Genomic DNA, 15,035 nt, shown 5'->3' on the forward strand with positions numbered 1-15,035 from the left:
AAGACAACTGGGGTCAAGTGACCCCAGCAAGGTGACTGTCCAGTTTCCTCTTGAAAACCTCCAGGGTAAGTGACTGCACCACCTCTGGAGGGAGTTTATTCCGCAGTCTGGACACCCTGACTGTGAAGGAGTTTTTCCTGGTATTAATCCTGAAGCGGCCTTCCAGGAGTTTGTATCCATTGGTCCCAGTCTTCCCCAGGGGTGCCCTAGTGAACAGTTGTTCACCGAGCTCCTGATACACTCTGCTGATATAGCAGTAAGCCGCTATCAAGTCCCCTCTCAGCCTTCTCTTCTGTAGGCTAAAGAGGCCCAGGTCCCTCAGCCTTTCCTCGTATGGCTTATCTTGCAAGTCCCTGATCATACGGGTGGCTCTTCTCTGGACCCTCTCAAGTTTTTCCACGTCCTTATTGAAGTGCAGTGCCCGGAACTGAACACAGTACTCCAACTCCAATTTCTGGGATCCCAGAAGTCATTTGAGAGTCCTCCCCCATCCACCCAGAAGACATGGGGAAGGTGGCTGTGACTTCTGAACCTGTTTAGCACCTACAGCTCAGGAGACAATGTAGTTCCCTTTCAAGAGAGTTAATGCTGTCCATTTCTGCAACATTGCTTCAGAAAAGCAACAAAGAATTTTTCCAGCTATTTTGGTTAGTTTAATAAAAGATACCAGACTTACCCAAAGAACTTTGTCTGCCTGTGTCCTTAGACCAACACAGCTACAACCTTCAGACAAGCTGACACTTCATGATGCTCTGCCATTTCCGACACTTGAAAATTGGCAACTCGGTGGTGAAAAGTGCTAGATGGTCTGCTGTAAAGATGGAAACTCTTTCTACCCCAAGCAGTTGTAGCGAGGGCAATAATTTCCTTCACTGTGGCTGTGCTCCATGCCCACCTTACAGAGATTCTTAATAAGAGTATCAGTGTGGTCGGTTTTTGATGCGGAAACTGTCTGCGAGCTGCTAAGTTCACTCCAGTCGCTGTAAGGCTGCTTTGTTGTTGCTGAGCTGGGTTGGATTCAAATCCCAAATGAGAAGCTCCGTGACCCCATAACTTGGATCCTAACTCCTGTGGTTCTAGCCCTGGCTGTGATGCAAGTGTGCTGTGTGACTTGGAGAATGTTTCCTCCAAAAGGAGGAAAATGCTACGTATCAACCCTTAAAGCTTCAACCGCTGTGGATGTGATCGCATTCTCCATAGCCATTAAGTCCCCCCCCCGCTTTTCTCCCCTTCCTTGTATGTTGTATGTGCAGACTTGTCTTCACCCTGCCTTAACTTACCTGCTTCACTGGTGCTCACCTCCTTTCACTATGGCTGCTTCCCTCAGCAGCTGCTTAAGCTTGTGCTGTTTGACTTGGCTAAACCTGTCTTTGGACAGCAAGGACCTGCTTCTTCCACCCCATTCTCTTCTAAATGTTGCTTATTTCTGCATGTGGCAACTGTTACTTCTTACTTCCTTGGGGTTTTTTTGTTTTCGAGTCACTACTACAGAGGCTCGGTCCCCAGTTACCTTTCAGCCCCCCCAACCCCCAATCTCTCCTTATGCATTTCATGAGGCTGAACAATGATGCCGTCAAATACTGCATAAAACAAAGGGGAATTTGCATGTGTGGTTTTTATAATCCCTAGAATATGATTTAGCACTTTAATAGGATTTAAACACTTGTTAAATCCAACCAGCTTTGCAGTTTTTTGGTTTGTTGTTTTTTGTTTTTTTTTTTAAATGGTGCAAAATAATGAAACTTTCCTGTTAATTGAAGCTCAGAAAATGCTGCTCTCAAAAAAGCAAAGTAGAAATGATTTTGGCCAAGTCTTAGAACTGTACTTTTACCTCTAGCTAGGTCAGCAGCTATTTAAAAATTTAAAAAAGGAACTAAGTTTCTGCTGCGGTTCACTATTATGTGCTAGTGGAGAAAGTTAAAGTTAATACAACTTGTGCTAGTAAGATTTTTGGGGGGCTGTTGTGGTACTTCATTGGACAAGTATTTCAAAGGTCTTGAACTGAAATTCCTCCAATATGCAGTAGTAAAACTTAGAACGCTTAGGTGAGCTCAATTTGAAAGGAGATTGGTTTAAATCATGGAAGTGTTTGCATATTTTGCACCTGCAAGTGAAATGTGTGTTGGATTACTTGCCTATAAATAGTTATTCTGCACTGCTGATTTTTAACTTGACAGATGCTGCATGCATTAATGGCTCAAGCTTTCACTTTAGAGGCACTTACTTGTGGCTTGGGCATTTTTTTTCTTCCAGCTAGATTGTGAGGCCTTTAACTGAAGAGGGCTGGTTTAGCACAGTGATCTAACTCTCACCGCTCACTACATTTCTTACATTCCCATTTCTGCATGCGGTAACTTGTGCACATTGCACCCCTTTTCTACAATGATCAGCTTACACATTTCAGAATTGTGCAAGTGGCATAGCTGCTATAAATAATCAAAACCTCATCTGAAGGGTGGCTAGGCATCTAAACAATTGAAGTTTAAATTTAAAACAATGACAATTAAATGTTTATAGATATTGTATATCTATAATATATAAAACAATGGCAATTAAATGCTTATAGATGGAATTAATACTTCAGTTTGCTGGTTACATTTGTTATTGTTATGGTGCCCATAGTGTCGGCTGCTTCAGATGGATAAGATGCTCCATGTCTACAAGAGATGGCAAAGTAAATGACAACCTGGAAAAAAGCTGGAACTTCTACAGTTATGAATGTGATCTTTTGCTTTTTGTATACATAAATGCAGTCCATATAAAGCGACTACATCCTGGAGCAAAAGTCAAGGGTCCATTTGAATGTTCTCCGGTTTCCCAGGGGCTTTTACTGGAAACTGAGAACTCAGGTGACCAAAGGTTACCTGTCCCTGATAAATAGTAGCAAGGATGGGACCATAATATTGCCCTGGGGTCTGTTAAAATAGGATTCTTTTAGCATCCCCAGCTCTTGTTGTCTTGTTTCGCATTTAAACTTCAATGGTTTTGAGAATTGAGGCACTGTTCAGCTCAGGTCTCCTGTGTCCTGAAACTGGCCTCTTTGTGATCCTTCAGAACAACGACAATGAGACAGCACTGCACTGTGCTGCTCAGTACGGCCACACAGAAGTGGTGAAGGTCCTCCTGGAGGAACTGACTGACCCCACCATGAGGAATAACAAGTTTGAGACCCCTCTGGACCTCGCCGCACTCTATGGGAGGTTGGAGGTTGTGAAGATGCTGCTGAATGCTCACCCCAATCTCTTAAGCTGCAACACTAAGAAACACACTCCCCTGCATCTGGCAGCTAGAAACGGCCATAAAGCTGTCGTCCGTGTCCTCCTGGATGCTGGCATGGACAGCAACTATCAGGTATTGTGTTGGTCTGTGTAAAGCTGGTACCTGCTAGAAGGGGGGCAGGTTGAAATCCATAAAACAGGTGAAGTTGTTGTGGTAGGCCTATCTTCTCCTTACCTTTGTCCTGACCCGGTTAAGGATTGCTCTCACTATGGCCAGTCCATTCAGTCCTTGCTTGCTGTAGGAAGTTTCTCAGGGGAATGGGTGAACTCAGGAGTGTGGTGTGGTGTTGAGTAAATGCCCACTTGTTAATTGGACATAAAACCCCAACAGGCATCAAGTGGTAGTTTCACCTATGAGAAGGTTGGCCTAAACGTGAAAGATGCTCTGTTACCCATCTCCTTGAGACACCTAACTTGTCATAAGTCTGTAACCATTGCTCTCAGCAGAGGATGTATAGTAGAGGACTTGAGCATTACTCCACTCAGATGTGGAGAGGCGAGAACTCCTGTTTTTTTTCACCACACTGTTTATTACAAATTGTTGGTGGAAGCAATAAATTCTCTCCCCTGACTCCCTTCTCTGTCCTTCCCCAGGACAATATCTGTCTAAGCTTTAGGGAGTTTTTACTTGGCTTAGAAGTCTGAGACCAAAACTGTCATCTCCTAGAGCAGGGCTGGGCAATTATTTTGGGCAGAGGGCCACTTACTGAGTTTTGGCAAGCCATCGAGGGCCGCATGACAGGCAGCCAGGGACAGATAAATACTAATTTTCTTAATTTTGGGGGGATCCCACGGGCCGGATAGAATGACCTGGCGGGCTGCATCTGGCCCCCAGGCTGCATTTTGCCCACCCCGTCCCAGATTCTCAGTGCTTCGGCACGGCATCTTGGGTGATTTGACCCCAGCTCTCGCAGGAGTTAGTTGCAAGGACAGCAGCCCCTTGTCCTCATGTGGTGCAATTACTTGATTTTCTGTTCTGTAAAGCCCTGACAGTTCTTGGATCACTGTTGGCAATCTGTCCTCATTCTATTTTCATTTCGTTTGCAGACTGAGAAAGGCAGTGCTCTGCATGAGGCTGCTTTGTTTGGCAAGACAGACGTGGTACAAATCCTGCTGGCCACAGGTGAGAGCGCGACAACACTCTTTGACAAAACATGGAAAATGCTTCACCAGCACCTTTAAAGAACTGTCTTTATTGTGGCAGTGTTTTATCAGCTATTTACCTAATTATCACTCCTCTCAATGACCCATGGAAGAGGTATTGCCCAGGGTAGTTGGGTTTAGATCCCTTTCTTTAACTCAGCCTTTGAGATGACCAGAAGAGGGACCTAAACAATGTCTCCATTAAAAGAGGCTGGCTTTGCAGGCATTCTGAAAATGCTATCTCACTCTGCTTATCTGGATGTCTCTTGCTGTAGGTATTGATGTGAATATAAAGGATAACAGAAGCCTGACAGCTCTGGATATTGTGAAGGAGCTACCATCTCAGAAAAGCCAACAAATAGCTGCTCTGATTGAAGGTAAATTCTTTGTCTTTGTTTATGGAGCGGAGGTAGCTGTTCTTCTGATCGGGTATCTCTTGCATAAATCTGTGTGGTTGCTACTTTATGATTTTAGCCATATGGCTATTTCTACAAGAGTAGGGCAGCTAACTTTGTCATATTAGCTGAACGTCCACTTAGGTAGCTTCTTTGTTTCCTTTCAGTTAGATATGAACTTCTCCATTTCCTGCTTGCGTCTGTTGCTTATTAATCCTTAGGGTTTATTTAGAGAGAGAGGGATGTTCAGAGCAGCTTGCAAATATTCATTAAATATCCTACCACTCCTGGGGGTGGAAAGCATCTTCCCCATTTTAACGATGGTAGAACAAACTGTTCAACTGAAAGTTTCCATATGTGAATGCCTGAAGTTTTACCACCTTAAGTAACATAATTGAGACCTCTGTGCAAGTGTCTGACTTTGTGCATTGAAGCTTGATATTTCTGGTCTGGTTCATCTGCCCAGGATTGCAGATTCATAATTAGAATTCAGGTCCCTTGACTCTTGTGCTAGTCTACAATATGACACTGGCTTGTAAAAAAAAAATGTGCTATAACAAGTTCATAGTGGTTGAAAGAGAAATCTGTTGCTTTTTTGAGATCTGAGATGCTGTATATATTAGTGCACTTTGACTTTTTGAGGCATAATAAGCAGCCGAGCAGCTTTCAGAATAGCCACTTAAGTTCCAGGCCTCAAAGGGAGAAGGTAGCACACACACAGCATGTGTGGTGCCAAACCAGGGAAGAGGACTGGCAGGATTACCTGTATTAACTTCATGGAGGTTTATCTGTGTGTTAGATTCTCACTATCTGAATGTTGCTTCTTCCCCACCTTCTTGCATAGATTACACAACTGGAAAGAAGAGTGCAAAAGCTGCAGAAAAGATTCCCCAAGCACCTGTAATTACTGCCTCCGAACCTGCATCCTGGATACCGCAAGGTGTGCTGCTCTTGAAGGACTTGAGTTCCAATTAGGTTTTGCGCTTACTGGTAATTGTAGTGTTCTGAGAATAGAGAAGGCAGGGTCTGGTTCTTTAAAAGCCCTGGGCTTTAAATCTTGAATTGGGTAATATGTCTTTTATTTCTAAATGGTCAGGGGGGTTGGGCCTCAATCTGGAGGGGACTGGTGTATTGGCAGTAAAATTTTGCCATTTGGGATGTCAGTTTCTGTGCTGCTTACCCAAACGGTAGCATGTAAAGTAATGAGGACCATTAAGGTTTCAAAATGAAATGAAGGCAAAAGCAGCTTTTCTGTCTCAGGGAGCAGCCCCTTGAGTTAGAGTACTCTTTACATGGATGTGCTTTGTGAAATCTAGGCAAAAATGCCCGTAGTTCAGAATCTCTTCTGATTCTAGGGCCCTTTGGATCATCTGGTTCTAGTCCTGATTTGTTATCTGGCACCTACAGTTGCCTGCTTGGATTTTGCAACTCTTCATAGGCATGACATGGTTTTTCTCTTTCTACTCTCCAGGTGATGTGGAAAAAGCAGTGACAGAACTGATCATAGATTTTGATGTGAACCCAGAAGAGGAGTGTCCTTATGAAGCTTTATACAATGCAACATCTTGCCACTCGTTGGACAGCCTCGCCAGCGGGAGGTCTTCGGACAGAGACTCTGTGAATAAGGAAGTGGAGGCAACTGGTCTTAAAGCATCAGGGGTCAGGCCTGTATGTAGCCATGTATGTACTTATGACTCCCTAGGGAGTATAGATGGGGGTTTATCTCCACTCCCTTGCTCTCTCGTGGTCTTGCCTCAGACTACCAAGCTGTACAAATGCCATAAGTTTTTAGATCTGCCACTAGGTTTATTAGGTCAGTTGAGCCTTCCCTTCTCCTGCTGAGCTGTGCGTGCTGCCCCTGCAGCATTCTTTGCATGTAACCATTGCTCTTTGTTTCACCATTTGGTTCAGTTCTCTGTCCAATATGTTACTTGGCACCTCTGTTCACATTATTTTGTCAGGCCTACTTTTGTATAAAGGTTAACAACTTGGCTTTAAGGAAACTGGAAGTGTAGCCAGATTCTTCTGTGTGGCATTTTTTCCCTTCCTATTCACCCTCTACCTTCCCCAAAAGAAATCTCTAATACATTAATCTCCGAACATCCAGTGGTAACATGCATGAAGCTGATCCGCCCAAGTGCTTCAGCTGTTGTGATGAGAGTTGGCAGCAATTTTCTGCCTGTCATTTGCAGGCAGAATCCTGCAGGGGGCGCTTAAGGCCTTGGAAGATAACAGTGTGATGGCTGGAACAGCCTCCAAAAGAAATCATCCCCACTAACCTTCTGTCAGTAGCATCTGCTAGGTCTTTAACTTGTGGCACCACTTTGCTGAGGGGCAGATGGGATGCTAGGCTCTCAGCATGCTTTCTCAGTCCTGGTGTGCTTTTGGGCTGAATTTTTCATAGACTGTATTCTGTTGAGTTGTTTTGAAGCAGACAAAAGGAAAAGCAGTAATGACTGCCTCACTTGCTAGAGTATTCTGAAAGCCTTCTCTTCCAAAAAAAAGAGGACCACTCTCGCCTCTTTCCTGTAGTGTGTCAACCACTCCAGCATAGATGAGACGAAAAACCTAAAAATGTTCAGGAAAATTTCAACCAGGTTGATGTTTGTTGGAAAGTATGCAGTACTGAAAGCAACACCCTACCAAGAACCAAACCTAAAGGTGGATTAGGTCTATATATAGTGCTCTGAGAGAAGCCAAATCCTGTTGAGCGCACAAGAAGAGCTCAGAGGTACTGAGCTGTGATGGAAAGCAGGGAAGGAAAGAGCAACTGCTCCAGAAACATGAGTGATTTTCCCCCAAAATCTTGTTTGGCATTTGGAGCAAATGCTTGAGCAACATAGCAGCTGCACTTGCCATTAGGTGGTGCTGCTGCAGTGAGCACAAGGAGGTTTGCTAGACCAGTTGGGATCTGGTGCAGGTACCCTAGTATAAGGTTGGGTTTCAGAGCTTTCACTGGAAGTTGTCACTTTGGCTGTCCCAAGAAATGCAGTGCAGCAAAGCCTCCCTAAAATTTCTCTCTAACATAGAGCTCCTGGAATGTATTCACTCCTGCTAACTTAACAGAGCGATGTGTGTGAGCTCTTTAAACATGCTCTCCCTTCTCTCCCAGCTTGTAACATCACGGTGAACTCACCCTTAAGGTATGTCCACACTGAACATTGCAGTGCTTTGTAGGCAGACCCAGGCTAGCCCTGATACTGGAAGCAGTTGATCTACATTAGCAAGGTGCTTCACCTAGACTATGTTATCCTGCTAAGAAACTTGTTTAGAGCTCATGTTCCTGTCCTTGCACAGTGTATGTGTATCTGGGCCCAGGTGCCAGTAGCAGTCTAGGCAGCACGGCTAGACTGAGACTGTTCTTGAAATAGCTCAGATACGTATATGGCACACACCCTGAGAGGGAGCCAGAAGTAATCAGTCTCAAGCAAAGCCATTGATGGTATCCTTCTAAACCGCAGAGAGAGCGTCCACCCCCTCCTGCCAAGCCACCCCCGGACGAAGAGGAGGAGCATGTGGAGAAGCTGGGTCACAGCACTTCCTGTGAGGTAGGCAGGCATTGCTCCTGGAGCTTTTTATGGAGGTGGGGACATGCATGGTTTAAAGATGGGCTTCCAGTGGTTCTGGAGGAGTTCAGTCTGATGTTCATGAGTTTCTTGAGTGTTACATTGCTACTAGTTTTTTAACATAAGAGTATCTTATACCTCAGCCTTGACATGTCCTAGGCTGGGAATCCTCATAGGAAGAAACTTTGAATCATGGTAATGGTTTTGTGGTTATCCACTGTAATGATCCCATCAAATGCAATTTCACTTATGGCTGAAACATGAAAGGATGCTGTTTCTAGTGAGAGTCAGAAGTTTGGTGAATTAATTTCAGCTGAGCATGTGGACTGGCATGTGCTAGGGACACCTTCTGTAGAGATCTTGTCTGTGCAAAGATCTTGCCATGCAGAACTCAAACATTTTACATGACTCTCTTGCTTCCTGCCTCCATCAGTTCCCACCTCATATGCTTCAGTTGAAGTAGCAGTAACAGTCACAGCCTTTCTCTGTGTATGATTTGGATAATCATACATGGAGAAAGGCTGTGACTGTTACTGCTACTTCAGCTGAAGCATATGAGGTGGGAACCGATGGAGGCAGGAAGCAAGAGAGTAGGGATCCTGAGGAAAACTTACCTCCTTGCTGTTTTAGAAATCAAATATTTCTGCAAATAAGATGAGTGTAAACAATACGCATGGACGTTTGTCTAGCTCTCCTTCCCCTAGAACAGGTTTTTAATTCATCAGATGATTTGCTTAGAGTATTTTTCAGCTGATTAGCTTGAACATCTACAGGTGATAAATTTGATCTACTGTTTTCCAAGGCACAAACCTACTCAAGGTGTCAGTAAAAAATGTTTGCATTAATAGAGGTGGCATCTTAAACATGAATGGAATTGCATGCAATACACCTGGGAATACTGTGAGAGAGAATCAAGATGTGAGGCTGTTTAAGGAACAGTTCCTTGTACAGGTTTTATTGTCATTACAACAATACTTCCCAGTTATCTTTGCAGTCCTTCGTAGGGCTGTTATTGAGTGGGGGGGGGGGCTGGGAACCAGTATGAAGAGTCTAGAAAGTGGAAACTCTGTTTGTAAAGATAAGCATGGTAGCAAGTAGGGTGATGATGTATCATTTAAAGCTCCTCCTGAGTATCTTGCTCATATTTAATTACAAAACACCTGCTGTTGTTCCCTCCATTCAAGGTTATGAGGAAATATGATCTGTTAGGGGAAATCTTGCTGGCAAATAGATGTGTGCGCAGAGTGAGTCCTTTGGGGATATCTTGATTTGCAACCAATTGCATTGATATCAGTTACACGCATTGTCTGTATTGTAGCTGCCTGGTATTGACCACTCTAGATAGGATGATAAAGCAGTTTGAGTTTCAGGTTGTTTCTGGCTCTCCGTATATTCTGCTTCCTCAGAAAGTACCTTTTTCGGGCTGAAATTTTGCCATGATTGGTCTCTGTCTAAAGACTAATTTTTGGAGAGGAAGGAGGAATGAATTTGAGCAGGACCTTGTTTTTGAGTTGAGAGCAAAGAATGCAATATTCCCATTGACATGGAACCCAGTGATGGCTGACTTTGACACTTGGCATTTAACTTATCCCCATTGGAGAGTGCTCACAAATAGGTTAAAAACAAATATATTTAATAAGCGTGCACTGATAGAGACTTTTTGAGCCGATACCAATGGCTGATGTTTAACGAGCCATATCGGCTGATACCGATCCAATTGCCGATATGCAGCCCGGCAGCTTTGTGACCAACATTGGGATGGTAAGTCTGGTGTGAGGGGAGAGAAGGGGCGTGGGGAGGGGCCGATGGAGGCCCCAGTAGGGAGGGAGGGAGTAGGGCTGGGTCACAGCTCCTCCAGGGGGTGCGGGAAGGGGGGGTGGCTCCCACCACTGCATGCACCCCAGGAGGGCATAGGGGCATGTGCCCCCTGGATTTGTGTGTGGGGCAGGGTGGGCTGTTGCTGTGGGCTGAGGCTAGGGCTTTACCAGGCTTTTCCTGGTGGTAGGGCTGAGCCGGGCTGCACTTGGGGCAGGAGGTAGTGACACTGGGATGGGGGCTACAGGGGTGGGGGGGCTGTAGCCACCCCAAAATTTGCCATAGCTTCTCTTCCCAGCACCAGCACCTCCTGCCCCAAGCGCAGCCCAGCCCAGCCCCACCACCAGGAAAAGCCTGGTGCAGCCCTGGCCCCAGCCCACCATGCCCTGCATGCAGATCCAGGGGGCACATACCCCTATGCCCTCCTGGGGTGCATGCGGTGACAGGAGCCACCTCACCCCCAAACCCTCTGGAGGAGCCACTTGTGGCTCCATCCCATGCCCCGACCCGGAAGTGCATCTCCTACCCCTGGCTCAGCCACAGCCTCCCTCACCACTGGGACCTTGATCTGCCCCCACCCCTTCCCACAGCAGACTTACTAGCCAGATGCTGCTCTCTACGCTGTCAGGCTGTGCTCCTGACCTCCTGCGTGCTGTGCTGCAGCTGCATGCATGCACAGGGCGTTTATCAGCCACATCAGCCAAAAAAAGCTCATTGTCGATACTGTCCATATTCCTTATATCAGTGCCAATTTGATATGGGACCTATGTATTGGTGAACCTCTAATATTTAATAATAATTAAAAAAAACAATTGAAAATTATCCCTTGAGTGACTTGTATGTGACAGTTGTAGATATTCAGAAGGGCCAAATGAAGTCTAACCTGACATGTAATATATACATCTGCAGTTAGAGGGAGCATAATCAATGGTTTTGTTTTAGACCAGGTCAGTCAGATTCAGACGCAGCTGCTGGTGCTGTGTGAGAGAGAGAGACTGCAAATGTCTCTGAGCTGGAATCCTTGCCCACCTCCCCAAAGACAGCAGAGACCAGGAAACTGCAGAAGAAAAGATATTTTTACGTTTTTTGCCGCATTCTGTAACTGCTGAGTTTCTAATTTTAAAATAGTCTTTTATTCTGCTGCCAAAATAGGACCGTCAATATAAGCAGATGTGCAGGAACCAGGAATTTCTGACTTCTATCGTTGGAGGATGTTTGCACTAACCTGCAAAAGACTTGATTGCTTGTAGGTCACAAGTGAGCTTTTTCGCTGTCAATAGAGCCTTTCTGTTTCCAGAGTCTAATAAGGGACTAGAACCTCAAACAAAACCTCAGTTAATTTTCTATTTACTACTCTCATTGTCACTTTAGACAAGCTTGTCTGAAAGGGATTATACCATTGGTTACTGCCTGTAGCTTTCTTTTCATGGAGGAAAGACACAAAATTAGAGCTGCCTACTTTTAAAAGAATCAGCATAATACATCTCAGAGATAGTGCTATCCATTTAGGAAGTGAGTTGCTGCTAATGAATCCTTTAGAGCACAGGGAATGTTCAGGGCTGATAGGGCTAGGTATGTTGGACTGGGTGACTGTCAGCACCGAGAGGATAAGGTCTGCTTGGGAATTGGAATAAGCAGTGGATGAGGTCTTACAACCAATCTTCTCCTGCCTGTCTCTGGTATGCACTTAAATAACATAAGGCATAGCTGCTTGCTTCTCTCAGTTAAGTGCATCTTAAATGCTCAGTGCTCTGTGTCAGTTGTTGAGGATAGAAGGTCTTTAGGCTCTCAGCTTGATTATCAGCTTGGCTATCAGAATTAGAGCTTGATTTTTTTTATGTCATCTTATATGAAATCAGTCCATTTCAGTGGTTTGGGTATAGGCATGTTACCGATCTTAATGCAGTTAAGTCTTAATGCTCAGTGTTGTTAAGTAGAAGTGATATCTGTTATTAGACCAACTGAGTAGTTGGAAAAAAGTTCTTAGCAAGCTTTTGGGCGCAGTCACCTTTCTTCAGGCATAGGGTGTCTCTGCTGGTCTGAGACTCCAAAGAATGAGAGAAGCTAAAAGTGTGGCAGGATGTCAGTGAGAATGTAAATAGGTAGAGATTAGAAAGACAAAAGGTAAAGCGGGGGAAGAAAGCAGGGGACAAAAAAGGCCAAAGGGAAACACTACAGTGATAATAATACAAGACAAAAAAGAGACTATCAATCAAAAAGGAAATGGTAGGGCATCAGGAAGAAAAAGGGTAGAAAAATAGGGCAGGGAGAAAAGGTGGGGGGGGAAAAGAAGAATGTAAGAAGAGGTCTTACATTCTTCTTTTCCCCCTACTTTTTCTCCGAGCCCAGATGACCAGAACAACATACAGAAAAATAAAATTGCCTTTTTTTTTCTCAACCTGTAACAGAAGATGGAAAATAACAGTAAATTGGGTGTATTGGCTTTAAATAAAAAGCAGTATTCCTTGTCTGATGCTCGAAAATGACCAGGGTTTCAACTCTTTTAGCAGATGTGGAAGGAGGACCTGCCTTTCTTTCTTTCCAAAAGGAGGATGCCACCTTGCACACCTGCCATTCAGCAGCAGCAGCAAAAGCCGCTGTCACCTCTTGAAGTCAGAGTAGTAGTTAACAAAACATGCTAGCACACTGTGCAATGTTTGAGGATGGACCTGAAGTTTTACCTGTGAAAATTAGAAGGCACCTGTTACAGACTGTCTCAAATTCTTCATTGACAACTCTGTCAGAGTAAGGGTGTTTGACTGCAGACTAGAGCATGTAAATAAGTAAAGGTCAAATCGGGGAAAGCTTTATTTTGGTTTTGTCCTGCAACTGGGTTGTGTAGGGTTCACCACCAAGGCAACAGACTTCTGAGTCTTGGACTTCGGGTTTCACTTTGTGGTTTTGAGTTCATTGCAACACAAAGCTGCAGTAGAGGGTTGGTGTCTGTGCAGTGAGGAAAATGGCGTGTACCCAAACCCACACAAGCTGAAATATTCATACAACTCTCCACCTAATAAAACCAGAGGACGTACAAAGTTCTTCTACACAGCAGCAGATTCTAGAAGCTGTAGGATTTGTGATGAATGCATTCATCACAGTTGAAGTAGAGCTTCATAAGAAGAGTTGGCTGTGAGAGTATTAAAAGTATATTTATGCCTGGCTTGATCCTGGTTATAACTGTTACAGCAAGCCTGCTGCTGTCTAGTATTTCCAGGAGCTCTGGCCAAAGCCCATTACCAACTGGTTTTGGTTTTTCATGTTCCTACAGCACCATCTGGTCAAAAGTTTCTTAATTTGCTGCTGTTCAGAGCAGTTCCACCTGAGGAGGAACTTACTGCTCATGAGGTTTCACTTTTTGCTCAAAACACAGGTAGAATAAACTGTGCTGGGCAGGCTGCTGCTTTCCACTGGGACACTGATTTAAAAGCAGACAGGGTTTAGGCAAAAGCAATATATGGGTGTAGCACGTGGCTGAGGCCTGCAACTCCTTTCTGTCTTTGCCGTAGCATTACGCTGCCTAGTTGCCATGTAGATGAGTGGAAGATCCCTATCTAGAAAAGGAAAAGATGTGCAAATTTGTTGCCTCAAATGATTGACATTCATCTGAGGATGAATTTTGGTAGTCTCCAGCATCCCAGTAGACTGGCCCTGGGCAGCAAGGTCTTTTGCATCCTTTGGAGGGCATGACCTTGTTGAGTAGACTGTTTTTTTCCACCCTGCCAGCATGTTGAGTGGATTGACTTCCTGACCTTGGGTTTTGGTTTGGTCACTCTCTGACAGAAATTACATTAGTTGGGGTGGGCTCTGTCACCACTGCAGCAGTGCAATTACAAAAAGGTTTCTGGGACCTGATCTACAGGTAGAGTCAACACGCCCTTGACCAAGCAGGGAAGGACTATAAGCAGACTTGAAATGTAATGTATGTAGTCATCCTATTAGCTGGGAAGTTGGAGCAAATCAAGGATTGCACATTTGGAGGTCTGGGAAGCTGGGTGTACCCATCACCTGCGAACACTGCTGGCAGGCAGCTGAGGGACAACACGTGTAATCTAGACCAAGTTTGACTTCAGTTCTACAGCAGGACACTTGTATTTTTCAGTTGACTAGAGAATCGGCAGTTGGTAAAGATTCATTAAAAACATAATGTTTTTCTTGACTTGAATATGATGATTCAATGACCATCTTACTCTGCAAATTCAGTTTTTATATTGCGTTACCCTAGGTCTCTTCAGTTTTAAGTGTGCCATGTGACTAGGCATCAAAAATCCTATTTGTGGTTTTGGTGTGCATGGCAGGCTTTGACAGAGGCAGCTAGGCTTTTAGGTACGATCAGCAGCTAAACAGTTAACATGGCTCTGCAAATTTGCATCAAGTGGTCTGAGTTAAAGTTCTGTTAAGATAAATAGGGACACAGATCTCTGCTCTTTTTTCAGGCTGTCTGCAAATTCATGAAGTCATCACTATATCAGTTCAGTCAATGCTGGGGAGCGTTCTTCAGTTTTAAGTGTTAAAAAATAGCACTTTTTTTAATGGTAATTTCAAGTTCCGGATTATAGTCCTACAGCTAAGGATGTGAAGTCTGCACCAGGTCTGTGGTCTGAGCCATGAAGCAAAGAGGACCCTGTGCATTATTTATCACAGGGGTAAATAAAATGGGTTTCCTGACAGGCAACTGCAATATGCTGTGTCTTGTAGGCCACTGTCACACAGAGGAAGAGCAGGGGGAGTGCTGCTGAGGAAGAGGAGCATCCTTATGAGCTGTTGCTTACAGCCGAAACTAAAAAGACAGTTGCAGGAGACAGAAAAGCAAAAGGTAAGAGCCCTGCCTAGAAAGAGTG

General features: G+C 44.5%; 1 protein-coding gene across 1 annotated transcript in view; it reads left to right on the top strand.

Annotated features, from left to right (window-relative positions):
• The window catches only part of ANKS1A (ankyrin repeat and sterile alpha motif domain containing 1A), a 116,667-nt gene that overhangs the window by 14,959 nt on the left and 86,673 nt on the right, over positions 1 to 15,035 (top strand). The window contains 7 exon segments of the mRNA XM_025206067.1: positions 3,055 to 3,351; positions 4,326 to 4,401; positions 4,697 to 4,798; positions 5,661 to 5,756; positions 6,288 to 6,496; positions 8,278 to 8,364; positions 14,893 to 15,010. Of these exon segments, the coding sequence (XP_025061852.1) occupies positions 3,055 to 3,351; positions 4,326 to 4,401; positions 4,697 to 4,798; positions 5,661 to 5,756; positions 6,288 to 6,496; positions 8,278 to 8,364; positions 14,893 to 15,010 (985 nt within the window).

Source organism: Alligator sinensis, unplaced genomic scaffold (genome assembly GCF_000455745.1).
Source record: "Alligator sinensis unplaced genomic scaffold, ASM45574v1 scaffold872_3, whole genome shotgun sequence".
NCBI classification, from domain to species: Eukaryota; Metazoa; Chordata; order Crocodylia; family Alligatoridae; genus Alligator; species Alligator sinensis.